The sequence below is a fragment of the Thalassophryne amazonica genome, chromosome 8, assembly GCF_902500255.1.
Source record: "Thalassophryne amazonica chromosome 8, fThaAma1.1, whole genome shotgun sequence".
In the NCBI taxonomy this organism is placed as follows: Eukaryota; Metazoa; Chordata; class Actinopteri; order Batrachoidiformes; family Batrachoididae; genus Thalassophryne; species Thalassophryne amazonica.
In genome coordinates, this window is record NC_047110.1 from 41,462,251 (window position 1) to 41,488,373 (window position 26,123).

At 41.7% G+C, this 26,123-nt stretch overlaps 1 protein-coding gene across 5 annotated transcripts in view; it reads right to left on the reverse strand.

The window, feature by feature from the left end:
* The window catches only part of srpk2 (SRSF protein kinase 2), a 261,158-nt gene that overhangs the window by 27,172 nt on the left and 207,863 nt on the right, over window positions 1-26,123 (reverse strand). For 3 of the 5 annotated variants that reach the window (XM_034176048.1, XM_034176050.1, XM_034176051.1), the window contains 3 exons: window positions 17,319-17,359; window positions 13,408-13,732; window positions 5,355-6,242 (listed from right to left, as the gene is read on the reverse strand). In XM_034176048.1, coding sequence (XP_034031939.1) covers window positions 5,355-6,242; window positions 13,408-13,732; window positions 17,319-17,359 — 1,254 coding nt within the window. The remainder of the gene's footprint in view (window positions 1-5,354; window positions 6,243-13,407; window positions 13,733-17,318; window positions 17,360-26,123) is intronic. The other 2 variants (XM_034176049.1, XM_034176052.1) reach the window with 1 other exon arrangement.

Below are 26,123 nucleotides of genomic sequence, written 5' to 3' on the forward strand. Positions count from 1 at the left end.
AAGTCTATTCACATGGATAACAGCAGGATAATAAAAGCTGAACACTTTGTGCACAAACGTGTCATCATTTCAGGTGCAAGTGGCCACTTCAGTGAGATACCAACTGTGAAATTGTCGCTCGTTCACGTTTGGTCGCTAATTCGTGTCACCAACTGCTCACCAACAGTCGCAGCCAGTGAGATCGTACCCCAAGCAGGTTTGAGGAAAACAAGGTGCTACATGGTCACACAGAGGAAGCTGCAAAATACCACCACAACTGGCTGAGAGTGACGGTTACACACTGCAGCAATACGGCCTGCAAAAGTTAAAAATTTTCCATTTGCTGCATTGACAAGGTCAAACCAAATGTTTAAAATGACACTGAAAGGCACAGAGTAAGATTAGTTATTTTAATGCAGAGACACCTGGTTTTGATTTTACATTAAACAGGAATAAATTGTGTGATAGTCTCTCTTAGGTGGTCTGCTCTTGGGCAGGTCCAGCATGCACCGTCTCTCTCGTTCCATCGCCATCTCCTTTATGATGTGATAGCCACGCCCTTCTTGTATGTTGTCCAGCATTGCCAACCTCTTCCTTCCTCTCCCTCTCTTTCCATCTGCTCTCCCCTCCAGCACTGTTCTTAACATTCCTTCTGATCTCATGATGTGGCCAATCCATCGCGCTTTCCTCTTCCAGATTGTAACTTTTATGCTGCGTTTACACATAATGACAACAAGTCACGAATGCCACGAAGTACACATTCTTGGCCACTGATCACGAATGTGATTATTCGGGGCAGAGGCGTCAGGTGTCCTCAGGAACTGCTGCAACCTGTTACCACACGTTACGATTAATGGCACGTGTTGCTGGAGAATTATCAGGAACCATTATGCACGGTCAAGAATAGTGTTCTGCGTATTGTGCGTAACAGCACATCATTAAGTTCTGTCACGTTGTGAACGAGGTGAATTGTCTCCACACACACACACCCATATTCATCCAACCGAATTCAGATCACTCCAGGTTTTCAGAAGAACTTTGTGACTGCATGCGTAGTTGGGCTCTGTGCCATGGAGTAGCGCAGAGAGGAGGAGGAGGACAAAACCAGATGTGTGGCTTCATGCGGCTCTCGTCTCGCGCATTTTCCCAAACATCAGGCACATGCAGCAGGTTGAACACCTGTAGGAGCACACTGAAGAGCACTGAAATTAGTCTTTTAGCCAACCTGGTGTCAGCAATCAAACTGAATGGGGTGCAGCAGGGTTTAATTGTGCGTGCGCTTCTTCCTCCGCCGGACTGAAGGAGGTGCAGAGATGTCTGGCTGCACGTGAGTCTCCTCTCGCTCCTCTGGTTGCTCAGACTCGTTCTCCCGCTCATCGGTTACAACAGCAGGTGGAACACCTGCAGGAGCGTCCTGAGGAGCTTCAGCAGGAACTGTGGAACAACACTTGGAGCTGAGTTTAATTGTGCGCACGTGACAGAAAACTGATTCGTCGTGCGCGCAGTGAAATGTGACGCCGCGTTACAAGTTGTGTCAAAACTTGACAGTTTCCGTGTCACTTCGTAATAACGTGTGACAGTTTGGGCTCCAAGAACCATCACAGGAACCACTACGAATGCTGTCACATTCTATTAAGGACCACTACTCATCAAGACGGATCAATACGCTCAGTTGCGACCTCCACGACGTGAGACGAAATGAGGGTGGTGTGTGACATTCGTGGAAGATTTTTTTGACAGGCAAAAACATGCTCCACGAATATCAAGAATATCATGCACCAACACGCACTATTAAGAAACCTATTCAGATGCGTTAAGTCACATTAAGAATGTCAGGAATGTGTCACGAATGACAGAAAAATGACATTCGTAATGCTTCTTGGTTATGTGTAAACGCACCTTTAGGCTTCTCTTTTCTCCAACTCTCCTCAATACTTCTTCATTTCTCACGTGCTCTCTCCAGCTCATCTTTTCCATCCTCCTCCAAAACCACACTCGCAGCTCTCTAGTCTCTTCATGTCCTCTTTCTTCAATGTCCAGGTTTCTGAGCCATAAAGGAGTACACTCCAAACTAAAGTCTTGATTAGTCTCTTCTTCAGGTTTTGGTTGGTCTTTCCAGTGAGTAGCGCTTGATGTTTGTTGAACGCGTCTTTTGCCATAGCAATTTTTTTCCTCACTTCTTTTTCACTATGTCCATCATCTGTGAGCAGGCTTCCAAGATATTTGAATTGTTGGACTTGTTCTAGTACCTGGCCATTGATGTTGATCTGCAACTGCTCATATTCACCTTTCCCAATCTTCATTACCTTCGTTTTGGTCTTGTTTATTCTCATTTCGTATTGCTCCACCACCTCATTTAGCTTCGTCATGATGGTCTGGAGTCCTTTTGCTGTGTTCGCTATCATTGCCTGATCGTCTGCAAATCTCACAGCTTGGATCAAGTGTCCTCCTATCTTCACTCCTTCCAATCCTTCCATGGCCTCCTTCATCATTGTCTCTGCAAAGATGTTAAAAAGCAGCGGAGACAGTAGGCAGCCCTGTCGCACTCACTCCTCTTCCGATGATACATGGTCCAGCCATTCCCTGGTCAGTTCGCACTGTTGCCGTCTGTCCCATGTAAAGGGCTTTGATCAATCTCCTCTCCCTCCAATCTGCTCCCAGGTCTTTCAAAACAGCCATCAGTTTCGTCCAGTCCACCCGATCGAATGCCTTCTCGTAGTCGACAAAACAAACATAAACATCTCGGTTGTGTTCGATGTTATGCTCTGATAATGTTCTCATGATGGCCACTGCCTCTCTTGTTCCCATCCATTTCTGGAAGCCAAACTGGTCCCATCCAATGTAGTCCTTCGTTCTGGTTCTCAGTCTGTTGTTAATTACTCTCAACAGGATCTTTGATGCATGGGAGATGAGGATGAGTGTTCGATGTTCTTCACATCTCTGTGCATTGGGTTTCTTCTGCAGTGGCACGATGATACTGCGCAGGAAGTCCTCAGTCCATGATCCAGTGTTATATATGGTTTTGCACAGAGTGATAAGGTGCTCCTCTCCTTTATCTTGCAGTGCCTTTAGCATCTCTGCTGGGATGCCATCTTCACCTTCTGCTTTGCCGGTCTTCAGTTCTTGTATGGCATGTAGTATCTCACCTTTCAAGATGTCCGGGCCAAGTTGGTCCCTCTCTACCTCTTCCTCTTCTTCCATCTCAATTTGCTCAGGCCTCTCTTCTTTGTTGTAGAGCTCCTCTATGTACTCCTTCCACCTCTCAGTGATCTCCTCTGGTTCTGTCAATAGTACACCTTGCTTACTCATGATGGTCTTCGTTGACTGATTCTTGTTTTTCCAGGTCAGTTTTTTCACTTTCTGGTACATTTTGTTAATCTTTCCAGCTCTTTCCAAGTCTTCTATCTCTTTGCATTGTTCCTCCCAATACGTTTCTCTCGCTGCATCTGTATTTCTTCTCAGTTCATTGTTAAGCTTTCTGTACATCCTCTTTCCTTTCTCTGTGTTCACATTTTTCCACCGTCTCCTCTCGTCCATCTTTCGTATCATATTTTCTGTCACCCACGGTTTCTTTGCTCTCCTCCTCTGTTCTCTTCCAATGGTCTCCTCTGCACTTTCAGTAAGTGCTTTCTTTAAGATGTTCCATTGTTCATTTGCACCTGTCTGTGTTTTGGTTGCTCTGTAGTCTGGTTCTGACTCTGTCATTTAGTTTTTCTCTGGATTCATCTTTCAGAGCTTCCAGGTTCCACTTTTTGTGGATGTTTGGTTTTCTCAGTCACTTGAGTTTCAGGTTGACTTTCATTGCAACAAGGTTGTGGTCTGAATCCGCATCTGCACCAGGAAAGGCATGGGCGTTCTTTACACTGTTGAGGTACCGCTGTTTCACCATGATGTAATCTAATTGCATTCGTCTCACGTCTCCTGGGGCCTTCCATGTGTACCTCCTACGTTTGTTATGCTTGAACCATGTATTTGTAATGCAGAGCTTATTTCTTTTACAGAACTCGAGTAGCATTTGTCCTCTGTCATTTCTGCTCCCTAATCCGTACTTGCCAGCTACGTCATTCTCACCTTGCTCTCCCACCACCGCATTTAGGTCTCCCATTACAATGACGTAGTCATCTCCTCTTCCCTTCCTGATCGCATCCTCCACTTGTTCATATACTTCCTCAACATCTTCATCCTCGTAGTCTGTTGTTGGCATGTATACTACAATCACCACTATGTCTACTGGGGATCCTCTCAGTCTCACTCTCATCAGACGGTCGCTGATGCATTCCACTTCACTCACACTCTAACTAGTTGTTTGGTCCAGTAATATCGCTACTCTCCGCTGGCTCTGTTTTCCTCCAGAATGGATCACTCTATACTTGTCACTGCTGACATCCCCTGTCTCCTTCCACCTGGTCTCTATCAGACCGAGCATGTTCAAGTTGTTTCTCTCCATCTCTCTCTTGATGTTTTCCAGCTTCTCAGCTCTTCGCATGCTTCGCACATTTCATGTCCCTACTTTAAGGGTCTTTCCATGTCCCTACTTTAAGGGTCTTTCCCTTCTATACTGTGTGACAGTATAGAGGGGAATTAAGCTTTAACATCACAAGAACTTACCTTTTAAAGCTGAGCAAAACAATGAAGCACTACTGTATCTTTACATTAACTAACTCATTGACATTTCATTAACACCGCAAATTTACTGCATCACCTCACCATTGCCTCCTGTCTCTTGATGCAGACAACAGTGATTCTGTTATAATAACCGGGATGATGGTTTTACTATATCAACATGTGAATGCAGCACCATGTGTCCACAATAACACAAAAGGAGTAATGAGCATATGTACTAGGTATCAGTCCATCAAGTATAAAATGCAAAGTAAACACTGTGTTGTAATGTTTTAGATATTATTTTATCCTTTTTGTGGCACACACTCACTTAGTGTATTCATATGTTTATGTCAACAAGCAGTGGCCCTGTTTGCCAGCAGGCCGAGGCTTTGGAAATGAGTGAAACAAATAAACCATCATATGTGAAGATACATGTAACGTCAAAACCACACATATGTTGAGAGAGACAAAGAAAAGGAAGATGTGTCAGCATCAACTACATTCAAACAAATTCCTTTCTGCAGGATTGTGTGGAGGTGTGACAGTGTTATTTGAGTTTCAGAATGGAAGCTATCTATCTATCTATCTATCTATCTATCTATCTATCTATCTATCTATCTATCTATCTATCTATCTATCTATCTATCTATCTATCTATCTATCTATCTATCTATCTATCTATCTATCTATTTCACTGATTGCATATTAGAGGGTTTCTGAGGCTTTCCAAAGCCTACAATATTTTGGAGTATAATCTACGTATGTCTGACCTTTGGGAGTTTCTCCTGTACTTGAGGAAGACACAGTGCGACTGCGGTCACCGTCGGTGCTATCAGGTGATGGTCCAGCTCCAGTGTCTTCTGTCCTGACTGAAACATTATTTCCTGGCTCTGGATCCAGAGGCAAGTCTGGGAAAATGGGTACTGTACCCAGATGACGCTCACTGGAGCCATTGGTCAGCCTTGCTTCACTCACCTCACCATTGAACATCTCATAACCAGAGCTGAGAGAGTTTTCTCTGTCTGTGTAGCTGAGTTCTGACTCCACCAGAGGGCAGAGGAGAGGCTCTGGGGTGGGTGAGGGGGTCAGAGGAGTGCCAGAGTTTATAGTCAGTTTGTCAGACCCCAAAAGAACATGGCCATTGGTGTTGGCTGAACTGCTTTTGTTGTTGTGGAGCTTGATGGGAGAAGTGGTGTCTGTAAGAAGGTCAGCAGCAGTTGTATCATCATCATCATCATCGGCATCATCGTTGTCTTCCTCCTCCTGCTGCTCTTTTGACTCCTCTTCTTCCACTGTTTCCTCCTCTGATTTGCTCCCACATGTAGTCTCCTCTATTTCATTCTCTTTTGCTTCCTCCTCCTCTTCCTCCTCCTCCTCCTCTTCTTCTTCCTCTGCCTCCTCCTCCTCCTCCTCTACCTTATCCACCACCTCTGCTTCTTCATTGTCATCATGTACCCCCTTCAAAACCTCCTCCTCTACCTTCTCAACCTCTTCCTGTACACCTGCTTGCAAGGGATCTCCACCACCATCCTGTGACAGAAGCACGAGGGGGGCCTCTTTTTCAACGATGGGCGTGGTCTCATCTTCTTCCACCTCCCCATCAGGGTCATCATCAGTGTTGCGGTCTTCTTTACTTTGCTGCTGGGGAGGCGCCGCACCTGTGATGGAAACAATAAACAGATATACATAGTGTGACCAAAGGCAGTAAAGGCATAAAAGGCACTAAGTCTTCTTAAAGCTATCACAAATCTGTATAAAGCACAAAACTTCCTCTCCCAACATTCGTTAGTTACGCTATATCATTCATACTTGACCACAAAAAAACTGTAAAATTGTTTATGAGTTTTTATGTTATGAGATTTGTTTTTGTATTTTGTTCAAAATGAACAGCATGTAAAGTCCTGCATGGAGTACTGCATGGAGCTTAACTTCATCATGGAAGTCTGGCTGCATTCATCCCCACCATTCACAGAACCAGAACTGAGAACCTTTCAGTCACAGCAAGTGAAAAAGTGATGAGTCACAGAGAGTGCAGTGATCACTTCAACAAAACTGCGAATCAGACAAACAAAATGTTATTTTGTGATTATTTCACAGCGGTTAAGCTGTGAACCACAAATAAACATTGACACACGGCAGAAAAGGTTTTTTCCCTACTTTCTATGGCTGGGCATACAACTGGAGTGCGTGTGCCCTGGCAGAGCCAATACCAATATAGATTTCTTGGGGGGAGACTGATACTGCTACCAGTATTAGAGAGCAAAAAAAAAATTTACAATACAAAATAAAGATAAAGATGATAGCTTTAAATAAAATGTCTTAGTGAATCATCTTCCCTTTAGTTTTTAATGCATTATTCAAAAATAATGACTGCAACTATTTGTGCAATTTTCACTTGTTAATGCAATTTCTTTGGAAACCTAAAACCATCACAACTTGCGTTGCAACTTTTTATAAATGTTGCAACGACATCGTAAAATACCAAGACACCGCGGCAGCTTATTATAAAAATTAGAAGTGGAAAAAAAATAATGTTGGAGCTCCTCCTTGCATCACCATGATCTTAGTTTCCTTCAGAGAAATATCTGACACTGCTATTTCAGATCATCATCCTGTTATATGCTCCATCTACAAGCAAGCCGCTTATTCCTGCCTGTCTCTGCCGCTTGGTCACCTCCTCGACAGTTGGGGAATTTGCTGCTGTATTCATGGACTCTCAGTTTTATGCCATGAATGGACTGGTTTCCCCCCTTACTCCCAGAAAACATTCTCTCTTCTTTCCACTCCACGTGTTCAGCGATTCTGCACTATGTTTCCTCTTTTCAGTGCAAAATCACCAAATCAAGAACTGATCCCTGGTTATGGTGCATTTACACATAGGAAGGACACATTACAAATGTCATATTTGCGTCATTCTTGGCACATTCCTGACATTCTTAACGTGACTTAACGCATCTGAATAGATTTCTTAATAGTGCGTGTTGGTGTGTGACATTCGTGGAGCATGTTTTTGGCTGTCAAAAAATCTTGACGAATGTCATGCACCACCCTCATTTCGCCTCATGTCACGGAGGTCACAACTGAGCGTGTTGATCCGTCTTGATTAGTGGTCATCCTTAAGAGCATGACAGCGTTCTTCTCTGATGTGAACACAATTAAACCCTGCTGCACCACATTCAGTTTCATTGCTGAAGAAGGACAGTGACGCCAAGTCCACTAAAAGTCTCGTTCCAATGCTCATCAGCGTGCTTCTGCAGGTGTCCCACCCGCTGCTGCTGTGCCTGATGTTTGGGAAAACGAGCGAGACAAAAGCCGCATGGATCCACACATCTGGCTCTCTCAGTTTCCTCCTCCTCTCTACGCCACTCCATGTCTCAGAGCCCAACGAAGCATGCAGTCACCAAATTCTTCTGCTGCAGATTTTGAGGACCAACCCGGAGTGAATTGAATTGTTCAGCAGCTGATGGATGAATATGGGTGTGTGTGTGAAGACAATTCGCCTCATTCACAATGTGACAGAACGCAATAGAGAGCAACAGCGTGGAACATTATTCTTGACCGTGCATAATGATTCCTGATAATTCGCCAGGAACACGTGCCATTAATCGTAATGCGTGGTAACAGGTTGCAGCGGTTCCTGAGGACACCTGATGCCTCTGCCCCGAATCATCACATTCGTGATCAGCGGCCAAGAACGTACACTTCGTGGCATTCGTGACTTGTCGTCGTTATGTGTAAATGCAGCATTAAATGCCACAACCCGTGCCCTCAGGTAAACCTGCAGACAGTGTATGAAGGTGGAAGAAGGACAAACTACAGGGATCTCTGGGCATTCTGAGGGACAGTCTAACCAAGTATCAGAAGGCTCAATCTTTATCTCACATTATTTCTAGCAGCTATCATCCCAAAGTGTTATTCCAAACTATAAACTCAGTTGTAAACCAGTATACCTCTGTTTTGATGAATTCTTACTTACACACACACACGCGCGCGCGCGTATGTATCAGCCCTGCTTTCTTAAATATCGGAATCGACATAAATATCTATTTCCAGCTAATTCCAATCTTTTCTTGGCAAGCTGTGACAGCTGGACCCAGTAACTTTGCATCTTGCATTTTTAACACGTCCCTGCTGCACCTCATCCTCTAGTATCACTGGAATAATTTTGCGACACACAAGTGGTTACTTTGAGAAACCCACATGAAGCCTATTACATGTATTGTGAGGGAGCATCAGCTGTCACTGCAGACGTGACATGATTGCTGAGAACCACAGTGACTGGATCAGGACAAGCGAATGACCACAAAACACCTGGCTGCATTAGACAGAGAGCAAATTTTGGACAGATCAACTCAGCTCTGCCTGGTTGGTCAGCAGTTAGGGCCCAAATTAGTTCTGTGAGGGCGGAAGATGTGACAGTCGACAGCTCCCACCCCTGACCCAATCTACTGCACAGCTTTTTGTACAGATGGCAAAAACATTTTTATGTTTTTTTATTCCGGGTGAGGTATTGCGTTTTCAATGGATTCTGTGAAAATTGGTTAGCAACCTTTAAAAGTGAAGTAAAGCACTTCCACAAAACAAAACAACAATAACAAAGAACATCTGTGGGGGAGAGCGACTGAAAAAAGATGAAGGTGCTGGGGTGGGTGCTTGTACACTGTGAGGACATGGGGCCAAGAGGCTGTCACAGATGAAGTAAAATTGTACGAGACATCACTGAAACTGACAACAACGGAATCACAATGCGCGCTCCCAATCACGCAGCCCTAATATTGTGCATGTATATATACACTGAACAAAAATATAAACGCAACACTTTTTTTTGCTCCAATTTTTCATGAGCTGAACTCAAAGATCTCAAACATTTTCTATATACACAAAAGACCTGTTTCAAATACTGTTCACAAGTCTGTTTAAATCTGTGCTAGTGAGCACTTGTCCTTTGCCGAGAAAATCCATCCCACCTCACAGGTGTGGCATATCAAGATGATTAGACAGCATAATTATTGCACAGGTGTGCCTTAGGCTGGCCACAATAAAAGGCCACTCTGAAATATGCAGTTTTGCTTTATTGGGGAGGGGGGGTCAGAAAACCAGTCAGTATCTGGTGTGACCACCATTTGCCTCACACAGTGCAACACATCTCCTTCACATAGAGTTTATCAGCAGTCAAACGCCATCCAATGTGAGCATTTGCCCACTCAAGTCGGTTACGACGATGAGCTGCAGTCAGGTGGAGACCCCAATGGGGACAATGAGCATGCAGATGAGCTTCCCTGAGATGGTTTCCGACAGTTTGTGCAGAAATTCTTTGGTTCTGCAAACTGATTATTGCAGCAGCTGTCCGAGTGGCTGGTCTCAAATGATCTTGGAGGTGAACATGCTGGATGTGTAGGTCATGGGCTGGTGTGGTTACAAGTGGTCTGCGGTTGTAAGACCTCAACAATTTTTAGAAGAGGAACTCGACCCTTTCTAATTATGTAATATTATTAATGTTAATTTACTGTATGAATGTATTTATAAATGGTTTAGGTTCTTGTTATCATACACACACTATTATTATTATTATTATTATTACTTCCAGTTTGTCATTTGATTTTTAAGTGGACCACAATGGAAATAAGTGTTTTGACTTTCTTGTGACATCCATGTATTTTTAACATATTTACAATTGTATTATGTACTTACATTGAACTTACTTACATCATGCATGCACACATGATTTCAATATAAAGATGATATACCCAACATTACTAAGAGGTAGGAGGAAAATCACTGAAACTTCTATCATACAAGTTAAGAAAACAGACAGAACTATATACAAAATACAACCCCAATTCCAATGAAGTTGGGACGTTGTGTAAAATGTAAATAAAAACAGAATACAATGATTTGCAAATCCTCTTCAACCAATATTCAACTGAATACACCACAAAGACAAGATATTTAATGTTCAAACTGATAAACTTTATTGTTTTTGTGCAAATATTTGCTCATTGTGAAATGGATGCCTGCAACACGTTTCAAAAAAAGCTGGGACAGTGGTATGTTTACCACTGTGTTACATCACCTTTCCTTCTAACAACACTCAATAAGCATTTGGGAACTAACTAATTGTTGAAGCTTTATAGGTGGAATTCTTTCCCATTCTTGCTTGATGTACGACTTCAGTTGTTCAACAGTCTGGGGTCTCCGTTGGCGTATTTTGATAATGCACCACACATTTTCAATGGGTGACAGGTCTGGAATGCAGGCAGGCCAGTCTAGTACCTGCACTCTTTTACTACAAAGCCACGCTGTTGTAACATGTGCAGAATGTGGCTTGGCACTGTCTTGCTGAAATCAGCAGGGACGTCCCTGAAAAAGACGTTGCTTGGATGGCAGCATGTGTTGCTCCAAAACCTGGATGTACCTTTCAGCATTGATGGTACCATCACAGATATGTAAGTTGCCCGTGCCATTGGCACTAACACACCCCCCACACCATCACAGATGCTGGTTTTTGAACTTTGTGCTGGTAACAATCTGGATGGTCTTTTTCCTCTTTTTTCCAGAGGACACGACGTACATGATTTCCAAAAACAATTTGAAATGTGGACTCATCGATGATGGAATCCCTAAATTCCTTGCAACTGAACATTGAGAGACACTGTTCTTAAACTGTTGGACTATTTGTTCACGCAGCTGTTCACAAAGTGGTGATCCTTGCCCCATCTTTGCCTGTGAATGGCTGAGCCTTTTGGGGATGCTCCTTTTATATCCAATCATGACACTCACAGTTAGTGTCCTCAGTACCCCAAATGCTTATTGAGTGTTGTTAGAAGGAAAGGTGATGTAACACAGTGTTAAACATACCACTGTCACAGCTTTTTCAAAATTGCAGGGATCCATTTCAAAATGAGAAAATGCACAAAAACAAAGTTTATCAGTTTGAACATTAAATATCTTGTCTTTGTGGTGTATTCAACTGAATATAGGTTGAAGAGGATTTGCAAATCATTGTATTCTGTTTTTAAGTACATTTTACAAAACATCCCAACTTCATTGGAATTCGAGTTGTACACACACACACACACACACACACACACTATACTATACTGTGTATATGTACAGTAGTGTTCAGAATAATAGTAGTGATATGTGACTAAAAAGATTAATCCAGGTTTTGAGTATATTTCTTATTGTTACTTGGGAAACAAGGTACCAGTAGATTCAGTAGATTCTCACAAATCCAACAAGACCAAGCATTCATGATATGCACACTCTTAAGGCTATGAAATTGGGCTATTAGTTAAAAAAAAAAGTAGAAAAGGGGGTGTTCACAATAATAGTAGTGTGGCATTCAGTCAGTGAGTTTGTCAATTTTGGTGTGAATCAGGTGTCCCCTATTTAAGGATGAAGCCAGCAGCTGTTGAACATGCTTTTCTCTTTGAAAGCCTGAGGAAAATGGGACGTTCAAGACATTGTTCATAAGAACAGCGTAGTTTGATTAAAAAGTTGATTGGAGAGGGGAAAACTTATATGCGGGTGCAAAAAATTATAGGCTGTTCATCTACAATGATCTCCAATGCTTTAAAATGGACAAAAAAACTAGAGACGTGTGGAAGAAAACGGAAAACAACCATCAAAATGGATAGAAGAATAACCAGAATGGCAAAGGCTCACCCATTGATCAACTCCAGGATGATCAAAGACAGTCTGGAGTTACTTGTAAGTGCTGTGACAGTTAGAAGACACCTGTGTGAAGCTAATTTATTTGCAAGAATCCCCCACAAAGTCACTCTGTTAAATAAAAGACGTGCAGAAGAGGTTACAATTTGCCTAAACAGAAATGGAGGAATATTTTGTGGACTGATGAGAGTAAAATTGTTCTTTTTGGGTCCAAGGGCCGCAGACAGCTTGTGAGACGACCCCCAATCTCTGAATTCAAGCCAAAGTTCACAGTGAAGACAGTGAAGCATGGTGGTGCAAGCATCATGAAATGGGCATGTTTCTCCTACTATGGTGTTGGGCCTATATATCGCATACCAGGTATCATGGATCAGTTTGGATATGTAAAAATACTTGAAGAGGTCATGTTGCCTTATGCTGAAGAGGACATGCCCTTGAAATGGGTGTTTCAACAAGATAATGACCCCAAGCACACTAGTAAACGAGCAAAATCTTGGTTCCAAACCAATAAAATTAATGTTTTGGAGTGGCCTGCCCAATCCCTGGACCTAAATCCAATTGAGATCTTGTGGGGTGACATCAAAAAAGCTGTTTCCGAAGCAAAACCAAGAAATGTGAATGAATTGTGGAATGTTGTTAAAGAATCTTGGAGTGGAATAACAGCTGAAAGGTGCCACAAGTTGGTTGACTCCATGCCTCGCAGATGTGAAGAATTCATGAAAAACTGTGGTTATACAACTAAATACTAGTTTAGTGACTCACAGGATTGCTAAAAAAGCAGTTTGAACATATTAGTTTTGAGTTTGTAGCGTCAACAGCAGATACTACTATTATTGTGAACACCCCCTTTTCTACTTTTTTTTTACTAATAGCCCAATTTCATAGCCTTAAGAGTGTGCATATCATGAATGCTTGGTCTTGTTGGATTTGTGAGAATCTACTGAATCTACTGGTACCTTGTTTCCCATGTAACAATAAGAAATATACTCAAAACCTGGATTAATCTTTTTAGTCACATAGCACTACTATTATTCTGAACACTACTGTAAGCTTTATCTGTGATTATGGAGGTGAACACTTACGTCTTAGTTTTAATAAACTTATATTAAAGCCACAACACACCACCTGGGGAACACCAATATGACTCACATGTGTGATTGGTTAGTCTGATGGGCCTCGCTGTCTCTCCCCCTTCTTCCTCCTCCTCATCTTCCAATTCCTCCTCATCTTCATCTTCCTCCTCACTTTCTCCCAGAGCCACAGTGGAGGCCAGAGGCGGCGGTTGAGGCACCGCAGGTGACAGACAGTCATGTTCATCTGCTTCTTTGTCTCCTGCTTCTTTGACTTTCTCCTCACGTTGTTCTGCCTCTCTCTCCAGGGCCTCAATCTCCAGCATCCGTTTCTCCAGCAGCTCTGCCTGCCTCTTCTGTTTCTTCTTCAGCTTCTTCTTCTTATTCTTTGAGATCTTCCCCACCTGAGAAAAAAGCAAAAGACACAAACATTGATGTCAGGGCAAGCTAACAACGCAAGCATGTTACGAGGTACACAAAATGTTTTACAAGCACAGCTATCTACAGTACGTGTTGTCACAGTTTTAATTTCATTGCCCTTCTTTGACTGGGACATACAAAATAACAGAGTCCAACATCTCCAAAGTCCATTCCTTTGTCATCTTGAGGAAAATTACAAAAAGTGATCCTGCATATCTCTCTCTCTCATATATATATATTGTGCTGTCAGCCAAGTAAAAAATGTAATCATGATTGACTGCATGATAGTTAATTTGTGATTAACCACAAATTCATCACACATTTTATTATCTTCAATCCAAAATGCTTCTTAATATTTGTAATCACACTTTTTTTTAAATAAACGGATTATTTTTTTTCTCATCAATTCTACTTTGTACAGAATTGTACAAGTAGAAGTAAAACTACTAAAGTCAGATTAATAACGACTGAATGATGTTTTATTGGTTAAAAATATATTAATTTGCATTATTCCAAATATTATTGTTATTTGTAAAAAGATGTTTTCAAAAGTGGACCTTTAACAAGGGAGGCAGGGCTCTTTTGACACCTCTGTGTGGGACAGTGCCTGTGCTGTCTGTGTAATAGGAGTTAAACTGATAACGTGAGGAAAAACGTATTCTAACTTATTATGTGACTTTTTTGTGGAAACAGCTAGGTGATTGGCCAGGAGGAAAGTAATATAACCAGAAACAGACTTGGTGTGTATTTGAAGCGATGTGTGTTTTTAAACTTTCATCATGCAGCTCTTGAGCCCATGACTGCTCCATGCTTCTGAAAAACAGCAAGACGCACACTGTTTGAAGAGCAGCCACTGGGTTTATACCAAAGCAGACAACGTGCATGCATTTATTTGTTGACTTGGGTTTAATTAATCCGATAGAGATAAAAAAAAAAAGAAAAAAAAAAAGACACCAAAACCTTGATCGAACATTTTTGCTCAAGGTGGCTTGTTTCTGCTTTATGATCCACACATTGCTGCACAGGCAGAGGGTCGGAGAAGGTGAGCGTGTTAATCGCGCATTAAAAGTTAGTGGCCTGAAAAGGAATTTGTGTCAACGGAATAACTTTGACAGCTCAAATACATACATATATGTATGTGTATATGTATGTATACAGACATACATACACATACACACACACACAAAACCATACTCCATAATGACAATGTGGAAAAAAAGGGTTTTTTTAATAGATTTTTGCAAATTTATATATCCATATACTAAACGTGGAGGTCCCATTTTTTTGTCCTCAGTGTTCTCTGGATCTGTTCACCTCACACAACTACGCTCTCGATCTTCCCATATCCTCTGTAGTTACAGATGCACATCATGTCTTTTTCACAAATCCCCTGAATTGCCCACATTTTGCAGTTAATTAGGACCGCCAATCTGTGATATACCGCCAATTTCCACCAGATGGCGTTTTCGCCGAGCGAGTATGAATCCGTCCAGCTTCCATGTATGACATTCAATGCATTGTCACTGAGCACTGAATTTGTTGTCCGTATTTCATCAAGGTAAGGTCATTGAAAATGATCTGGAGATGTTTTCTAGGGCAAAAACATCCACAGATTTGAAATCTGCCATCACATGTGCACCAGCTATTATGGTTCGGGTGCTACGGCCCTGTTTTGATGCCAAAAATAGTGCTCGGGCGGGCAGACCCCCCCCCCACCCAATGCATAAAAGCAGCAGAGTTTTGGGAAAGCATTGCTTCTTAATTATTACAAACAAATGTCAGCATGTTTTTTAGGTTTTATGGAAACAAAAATTGAACTGGTTAATTTACCTTTTTCTTTCAAAATATGAACCTGAAAGCAAGTGTACTGATCCATATTCATGTTGAATCACTGTCCCCAGATGTGATCAGTTAGATCAGAGGTGGCCAAGTTCGGTCCTCGAGAGCCACATTCCTGACACTCTTAGTTGTCTCCCTGCTCCAACACACCTGAATCCAATGAAAGACTCGTTAGCAGACCTTTAATGAGCCTTTCATTGGATTCAGGTGTGTTGAGCAGGGAGACAACGTGTCAGGAATGTGGCTCTCGAGGACCGAACTTGGCCACCTCTGAGTTAGATCATTCAATTTTAGACAGACAACTCCACCAACTTATGACAAAAGCAGATATTTGATATGAACTAGTGTAACATTTTCTGGATGAGATGTTCGCCGAATAGCGACACTGTACAGAGTGAGGTTTTATTTTTATGAGATGTGGTCATTTGTGTAAAAATCAAATAAACTTAAAATGCGCAAATTATTGAATGCGGTCTGGCTCAACATGTCACGCGACATACAAACAAAAAACAAAATACAACTCACTGCTGAATAAATTCATGTCAACACAAAGGACGAGAGATATAATTCAATTCTTGAACGTCTGTTCATGAAAAAAGTTTATTTTGTCTCACAGTGCTAAAGTGTCTGACGACAGCTCCCTGCTACTCAAAGATTTCAGCTACTGTGTAAAGATTTGAAGAATTTTTGAAAACTGAACTCGCACTGAACCGTGATGTCTAAACCGAGGTGTGAACTGAACCCTGACTAGGGGAGGTGATGGTCTAGTGGTTAACGGGCTTGAGACCAGAAGATCCTCGGTTCAAATCCAAGCCTGACTGGAAAATCACTAAGGGCTGTTGGGCAAGGTCCTTAATCCCCTAGTTGCTCCCGTTGTGTAGTGAGTGCTTTGTGTGGCAGCAGCCTCACATCGGGGTGAATGTGAGGCATTATCTGTAAAGCACTTTGAGTGAAAAGTGCTATATAAATGCAGTCCATTGACCATTTACCATTCCTGTGTACCATGATACCCCTAATGTCAGTTTTCCTTTGTCCAAGATAATGCCTTCATGTGTTGTTTTCTCCACAACTCAGCTATTCAGTATACTGCTGGAGAGGAGTAAAGAAACAAGTCAAATAAAAAATGTTTTCTCTTTTAAGAAACTAAAAATCAGAGAATTTGGATTTAAGTTAATCAAAATAGCTGATTCATTTAACAACTGATTAATAACTAATTAATCAAATAATCATTGCAGCTCTACATACCATACAAATAACACAACTCTGAATAAGGCCATTGTAGAGGCGTAACCAGAATAAGTTCCTTTGTGCATAGTGTGGAGTCTTCAACCACTGTGGGCATTAATTTAATTCAAATTCTATCACCATGCTTTATACATTACATACAGGTGGGCGGGGCATTTTGCTAATGTTGAAGATGTAGAAACTAGGACAGTGTGACATCTGATGAATTTAATATTCTATTCAAGAATCCTGTCATCTGGACAAAACAATCAATGTCTGTGCACAGCACGGTGGGCCATCCACTACAAATGTATTGGCTCCCTCTGAACTTTCATACATCTAGCTGTCACATGACCACATGTCTGAAACACTGCAAGGGGAGTGTGTGTGTGTGTGTGTGTGTGTGTGTGTGTGTGTGTGTGTGTGTGTGTGTGTGTGTGTGTGTGTGTGTGTGTGTGTGTGTGTGTGTGTGTGTGTGTGTGTGTGTGTGTCTCATTTCATACTCACATCTGTTGTACTCACCGGTTTGAGCTGGGGTGCTGTGCTAACTGACAGACAGAAAGAAAAACCACAATCAGAGGATTCACACACTCTGTCACCTACCTGAATACACAGTGCAATAAAAGAGGTCATGTAATTATGTAAATAGTCTTTCTTATATCATCTGTGAGTGAGGTGCAAACAAATAAAAAACACCGACATTATGTCAGGTTCACAATGGCCACTTAACTTCAACATGGTCTAAAAGGTAGTTTCTGTATAGCACAATGTATTCAACAACAATTACAAATGAAGTATTAAATGTGAACAAGACAGCGAGTGTTTTCATTGACTACATGTAAAGTATACTGGTGTGTGTCAGTGATAAATCTGCACTGCAGTGACCGCACATGCGCCCATTCAAAACAGCAATCACAGGGCAAATTAACTCGACTAGCAGAGGTACTCCGGGTGAAAAATAGTCACAAAATTTTATGTTTTCATGAAAAAAAATGTAAGCAGACCAATGGAATCAGTGGTTTTAGGCTATAAAGAAAAAAAAGCACTCACAGACTGCTTTTGTTCAGTCTTTTAAAAGTGCTGTAAGATTGTGTTGTGTTAAGATATATATTGCACATTTTGATTATTTTATTTTTCATTTTACTGGTTCAAATTCTGTATTTTACCCACTCTGATACAGTAGGTGGTGGTATACACCTCTAAAGCTGGTTTGCAATTCACCGATAAACACAAAGAAGTAGGAGGTTTTTGTTATACATTGATAAGTATGAAGTTTACAGTGCATCCAGAAAGTATCCAGTGCTGCAGTTTTACATTAATTTTTCAATTCATTTTTTACCTCAAAATTCTACGCACACTACCCCATAATGACAATGTGAAAAAAGGTTTTTTGAGATTTTTGTAAATTTATTTAAAAAAAAAACCAACTAAGAAATCACATATGCATAAGTATTCATAGCGTTTGCCATGAAGTTCAAAGTTAAGCTCAGGCGCATCCTGTTTCCACTGATCATCCTTGAGATGTTTCTACAGCTTAATTCGAATCCACCTAGGGTAAATTCAGGAGATTGGACCTGATTTGGAAAGGCACACACCTGTCTACATCTAAGGTCCCACAGTTGACAGTGCATCTCAGAGCACAAACCAAGCATGATGTCAAAGGAACTGTCTGTAGACCTCAGAGACAGGATTTTTTTTTCAAAGCACCAATCTGAGGAAGGTACAGAAAAGTTTATGCTGCTTTGAAGGTCCCAATGAGCATTGTGACCTCCATTATCTGTAAATAGAAGAAGGTGAGATCCACCAGGACTCTTCATAGACCTGGACGCCCGTTTAAACGGAGTGATTGGGGGAGAAGGGCTTTACTCAGCAGGGAGATGACCAAGAACCCAATGATCACTCTGCTGGAGCTTCAGCATTCCTCTGTGGAGAGACAAGAACCTTTCAGAAGGACAACCATCTCTGCAGCTATCCACCAATCTGGTAGAGTGGCCAGACGGAAGCCACTCCTTCATAAAAGGCACATGGCAGCCAAACTGAAGTTTACCAAAAGGCACCTAAAGGACTCTGAGACCATGAGAAACAAAATTCTCTGGTCTGATGAGACTTTAGTGTGAATGCCAGGCATCATGTTTGGAGGAAACCTGGCACCACCCATCACCTAGCCATTAACATCCCTACAGTGAAGTATGGTGGTGGCAGCATCTTGCTGTTGGGATGTTTTTCATTGGCAGGAACTGGGAGACTAGTCGGGATTGAGGGAAAGATGAATGCAGCAATGTACAGAGACCTACTCCAGTGAGATCTTGACCTCAGACTGGGGCGACAGATCATCTTTCAGCAGGACAATGACCCTAAGCACACAGCCAAGATATCAAAGGAGTGGCTTCAGGACAACTCTCTGAATGTCCTTGAGTGGCCCAGCCAGAGCCCAGACCTGAATCTTTTGCATGCCCATGTAAGAAACAGTGTATGGAATGTTTACCATAATTTGTTAATCAGTTATTGTGATCATTCGGACCAAAAGAAAAAAAAAAATCACTTCATCTTCATTTCAAGATCCTCTACTGCTGTATTATTGAGGTTTTATTGTCACAAGAATTTTCAACGCACGCACACACACACACACACACACACACACACACACACACACACACACACACACACACACACACACACACACACACACACACACACACACACACACGGTCTCAAACAGGTAGTAAACATTACTGAGAATAAGAATAACTGTGAAGAAGTTTCATTGTTGAATAGTCATTTGAACTCGTGGGATTTTTAACAAGTCAGAAAAAACAGCTTATTGTAAAAAAACCTAAAGAAAATGTCAGAGGTGAAACCGTGTCGATCTATAAAACAAAGTGGGAATATTTTACAAGACTTCTTCTTCTTTGTCTTTCGGCTGTTCCCGTTAGGGGTCGCCACAGCAGATCAATTGTTTCCATCTCACCCTGTCCTCTGTATCTTCCTCTGTCACACCAACCACCTGCATGTCCTCTCTCAGCACATCCATGAACCTCGTCTTTGGTCTCCCTCTTCTCCTCCTGCCTGGTGGCTCCATCCTCAGCATCCTTCTCCCTATATACCCTGGGTCCCTCCTCTTCACATGTCCAAACCATCTCAATCTCGCCTCTCTGACTTTGTCTCCAAACCGTCCCACCTGAACTGTCCCTCCGATATGTTCATTCCTAATCTTGTCCATTCTTGTCACTCCCAAAGAGAATCTCAACATCTTCAGCTCTGCCACCTCCAGCTCTGCCTCCTGTCTTTTTGTTAGTGTCACCGTCTCTAAACCATAAAACATAGCTGGTCTCACTACTGTTTTGTAAACTTTCCCCTTCACTCTTGCTGATATTCTTCAGTCACAAATCACTCCTGCCACCTTTCTCCACCCACTCCACCCTGCCTGCACTCTCTTCTTCACCTCTCTACCACACTCTCCATTACTTTGAACAGTTGACCCCAAATATTTAAACTAATCTACTTTCACCACTTCTGCGCCTTGTAACTGCACTATTCCACTGGGCTCCCTCTCATTCACACACATGTACTCAGCCTTGCTTCTACTGACTTTCATTCCCCTTCTCTCCAAAGCATATCTCGTCAATAGTTTTACATCCTCATTGAAGACAACTTTGGATGTTGTAGCTCCTCTAAAAAAGAGAGCTTTAAATCAGAAGTGCCTGACTCCGTGGTATAACTCACAAACTCGTAGCTTAAAGCAGATAACCCGTAAGTTGGAGAGGAAATGGCGTCTCACTAATTTAGAAGATCTTCACTTAGCCTGGAAAAAGAGTTTGTTGCTCTATAAAAAAGCCCTCCGTAAAGCTAGGACATCTTTCTACTCATCACTAATTGAAGAAAATAAGAACAACCCCAGGTTTCTTTTCAGCACTGTAGCCAGGCTGACAAAGAGTCAGAGCTCTATTGAGCTGAGTATTCCATTAACTTTAACTAGTAATGACTTCATGACTTTCTTTGCTAACAAAATTTTAACTATTAGAGAAAAAATTACTCATAACCATCCCAAAGACGTATCGTTATCTTTGGCTGCTTTCAGTGATGCCGGTATTTGGTTAGACTCTTTCTCTCCGATTGTTCTGTCTGAGTTATTTTCATTAGTTACTTCATCCAAACCATCAACATGTTTATTAGACCCCATTCCTACCAGGCTGCTCAAGGAAGCCCTACCATTATTTAATGCTTCAATCTTAAATATGATCAATCTATCTTTGTTAGTTGGCTATGTACCACAGGCTTTTAAGGTGGCAGTAATTAAACCATTACTTAAAAAGCCATCACTTGACCCAGCTATCTTAGCTAATTATAGGCCAATCTCCAACCTTCCTTTTCTCTCAAAAATTCTTGAAAGGGTAGTTGTAAAACAGCTAACTGATCATCTGCAGAGGAATGGTCTATTTGAAGAGTTTCAGTCAGGTTTTAGAATTCATCATAGTACAGAAACAGCATTAGTGAAGGTTACAAATGATCTTCTTATGGCCTCGGACAGTGGACTCATCTCTGTGCTTGTTCTGTTAGACCTCAGTGCTGCTTTTGATACTGTTGACCATAAAATTTTATTACAGAGATTAGAGCATGCCATAGGTATTAAAGGCACTGCGCTGCGGTGGTTTGAATCATACTTGTCTAATAGATTACAATTTGTTCATGTAAATGGGGAATCTTCTTCACAGACTAAAGTTAATTATGGAGTTCCACAAGGTTCTGTGCTAGGACCAATTTTATTCACTTTATACATGCTTCCCTTAGGCAGTATTATTAGACGGTATTGCTTAAATTTTCATTGTTACGCAGATGATACCCAGCTTTATCTATCCATGAAGCCAGAGGACACACACCAATTAGCTAAACTGCAGGATTGTCTTACAGACATAAAGACATAATTTCCTGTTTTTAAACTCAGATAAAACTGAAGTTATTGTACTTGGCCCCACAAATCTTAGAAACATGGTGTCTAACCAGATCCTTACTCTGGATGGCATTACCCTGACCTCTAGTAATACTGTGAGAAATCTTGGAGTCATTTTTGATCAGGATATGTCATTCAAAGCGCATATTAAACAAATATGTAGGACTGCTTTTTTGCATTTACGCAATATCTCTAAAATCAGAAAGGTCTTGTCTCAGAGTGATGCTGAAAAACTAATTCATGCATTTATTTCCTCTAGGCTGGACTATTGTAATTCATTATTATCAGGTTGTCCTAAAAGTTCCCTAAAAAGCCTTCAGTTAATTCAAAATGCTGCAGCTAGAGTACTGACGGGGACTAGAAGGAGAGAGCATATCTCACCCATATTGGCCTCTCTTCATTGGCTTCCTGTTAATTCTAGAATAGAATTTAAAATTCTTCTTCTTACTTATAAGGTTTTGAATAATCAGGTCCCATCTTATCTTAGGGACCTCGTAGTACCATATCACCCCAATAGAGCGCTTCGCTCTCAGACTGCAGGCTTACTTGTAGTTCCTAGGGTTTGTAAGAGTAGAATGGGAGGCAGAGCCTTCAGCTTTCAGGCTCCTCTCCTGTGGAACCAGCTCCCAATTCAGATCAGGGAGACAGACACCCTCTCTACTTTTAAGATTAGGCTTAAAACTTTCCTTTTTGCTAAAGCTTATAGTTAGGGCTGGATCAGGTGACCCTGAACCATCCCTCAGTTATGCTGCTATAGACGTAGACTGCTGGGGGGTTCCCATGATGCACTGTTTCTTTCTCTTTTTGCTCTGTATGCACCACTCTGCATTTAATCATTAGTGATCGATCTCTGCTCCCCTCCACAGCATGTCTTTTTCCTGGTTCTCTCCTCAGCCCCAACCAGTCCCAGCAGAAGACTGCCCCTCCCTGAGCCTGGTTCTGCTGGAGGTTTGTTCCTGTTAAAAGGGAGTTTTTCCTTCCCACTGTAGCCAAGTGCTTGCTCACAGGGGGTCGTTTTGACCGTTGGGGTTTTACATAATTATTGTATGGCCTTGCCTTACAATATAAAGCGCCTTGGGGCAACTGTTTGTTGTGATTTGGCGCTATATAAAAAAATTGATTGATTGATTGATTGATATCTCCACTTCTCCAGACTAGACTCAACTTGCTCTCTACTCTCACTACAGATCACAATGTCATCTGCAAACATCATAGTCCATGGGGACTCCGGTCTGATCTCATCCATCAACCTGTCCATCACCACTGCAAACAAGAAAGGACTCAGAGCTGATCCTTGGTGTAATCCCACCTCCACCTTGAATGAGTCTGTCATTCCCACTGCGCATCTCACCGCTGTCACACTATTCTTGTACATGTCCTGCACTACCCTAACATATTTCTCTGCCACTCCAGACTTCCTCATACAATACCACAACTCTTCTCTTGGCACCCTATCATAAGCTTTTTCCAGTCCACAAACACACAATGTAACTCTTTCTGTCCTTCTCTGTACTTTTCCAACAGTATTCTCAAAGCAAACATTGCATCTGTAGTGCTCTTTCTCGGCATGAAACCATATTGCTGCTCACAGATCTTCACCTGTTTTCTAAGCCTAGCTTCTACTACTCTTTCCCATAACTTCATGCTGTGGCTGATCAGCTTTATGCCTCTGTAGTTACTGCAGCTCTGCACATCACCCTTGTTCTTGAAAATAGGAACCAGCACACTTCGTCTCCACTCCTCAGGCATCCTCTCACTTTCCAAGATTTTATTAAACAATCTGGTTAGAAACTCTACTGCCATCTTTGGGGGAGGTGATGGTCTAGTGGTTAAGGTGTTGGCCTTGAGTCCAGAAGATCATGGGTTCAAATCCCCACCTGACTGGAAAATCACTAAGGGCCCTTGGGCAAGGCCTTTAATCCCCTATTGCTCCCGGTGTGTAGTGAGCGCCTTGTATGGCAGCACTCTGACATCGGGGTAAATGTGAGGCATAATTATAAAGCGCTTTGAGCGTCTGATACAGATGGAAAAGCGCTATATAAATGCAGTCCATTTACCATCTCTCCTAGACATTTCCATGCCTCCACTTGAATGTCATCTGGACCAACTGCCTTTCCATTCTTCATCCTCTTCATACCAGCCCTCACTTCTTCCTTGCTACAACCTAAAATTACTGAGGTGTAACATATGCAAGGCAGAGTTAGTGCACCAGCAGAGCACAACTTCCTTAGAGCCTCTGAAAAGAAAACACCCTGGTGGCCACTGGCAGCTCCAAAAGTAAAAGTGGATCACAAAGACCTACTGTAACTAGCTAAAGTTATGCCGGTTAGTTAGCTAGGATGACATTTTAAAACACTGGGTTACTGTTAGCTTTGTGCATCTGCAATCTTTTACAATGACATATCATTAAATTGTTCATGCAAATGACAATGTCGACCTGAACTTTGGATGTGATTTTGCATGAAAGGTACGTCAGAGCTAGCGCACAGTATGCTAGCCCCATACGTACATTCTGCACAGTTGCATACAGAATTACACCACCAATTCCAATGAAGTTGGGACGTTGTGTGAAATGTAAATAAAAACAGAATATAATGATTTACAAATCGTCTTCAACCTATATTCAACTGAATACACCACAAAGACAAGATATTTAATGTTCAAACTGATAGATTGTTTTTGTGCAAATATTTGCTCATTTTGACATGAATACCTACAGCACATTTTAAAAAAGTTGGGACGGGGCAACAAAAGACGGGGAAAGTTGATGAATGCTCAAAGAACACCTGTTTGGAAACAGGTGAGTATCATGATTGGGTTTAAAAGGAGCATCCCCAAAAGGCTTAGCAGTTCACAAGTAAAGATGGGGCGAGGATCACCACTTTGTGAACAACTGCGTGAAAAAAATAGTCCCAACAGTTTAAGAACAATGTTTGTCAACGTTCAATTGCAAGAAATTTAGGGATTCCATTATCTACAGTCCATAATATAATCAGAAGATTCAGAGAATATGGAGAACTTTCTACACCTAAGCGGCAAGGACAAAAACCAACACTGAATGCCAGGACCTTCGATCCCTCTGGCGGCACTGCATTAAAAACCGACATCATTGTGTAAAGGATCTTACCGCATGGGCTCAGGAACACTTCTGAAAACCATTGTTAGTTAACACAGTTTGTCGCTACATCTACAAGTGCAAGTTAAAACTCTACCTTGCAAAGTAAAAGCAATACATCAACAACATCCAGAAACGCCGCCACCTTCTCTGGGCCTGAGTTCATTTGAAATGGACAGACGCAAAGTGGAAAAGTGTGCTGTGGTCTGATAAGTCCACATTTCAAATAGCTTTTGGAAATCATGGACGTCATGTCCTCTGGACAAAAGAGGAAAAAGACCATCCAGATTGTTACCAGTGCAAAGTTCAAAACCCAGCATCTGTGATGGTATGGGGGTGTGTTAGTGCCCATGGCATGGGCAACTTACACATCTGTGATGGCACCATCAATGCTGAAAGGTACATCCAGGTTTTGGAGCAACACATGCTGCCATCCAAGCAACGTCTTTTTCAGGGACATCCCTCATTATTTCAGCAAGACAATGTCAAGCCACATTCTGCATGTGTTAGAACAGTGTAGCTTCATAGTAAAAGAGTGCGGGTACTAGACTGGCCTGCCTGCAGTCCAGACCTGTCGCCCACTGAAACTGTGTGGCGCATTATGAAGCGCAAAATACGACAACAGAGACCCCGGACTGTTGAACAACTGCAGTCATACATCAAGCAAGAATGGGAAAGAATTCCACTTACAAAGTTTCAACTATTAGTGTCCTCAGTTCCCAAACGCTTATTGAGTGCTGTTAGAAGGAAAGGTGATGTAATACAGTGGTAAACATACCACTGTCCCAGCTTTTTTGAAACGTGTTGCAGGCATCCATTTCAAAATGAGCAAATATTTGCACAAAAACAATAAAGTTTATCAGTTTGAACATTAAATATCTTGTCTTTGTGGTGTATTCAAATGAATATAGGTTGAAAAGCATTTTCAAATCATTGTATTCTGTTTTTATTTACATTTTACACAACATCCCAACTTCATTGGAATCGGGGTTGTAAAATATTAGTAACTATAATGATGATTAGCTGATTAGTTGTTGTGACAGCTGTAAATGATCCAGTGATCAAAATAACTATTAGCTGCACACACACATAAATAATGCAATGTGTTTGAGTTTTGCCTTACATGCAGTAGATTCACTGAAGTATGCATAATTTCCTTATGTCTCAAATGAATGAATAAATTCAGTTATATGGCATATCTCTGAACTTAAGTGAAACATTTATTCATAACATTAATGTTGATCTACTA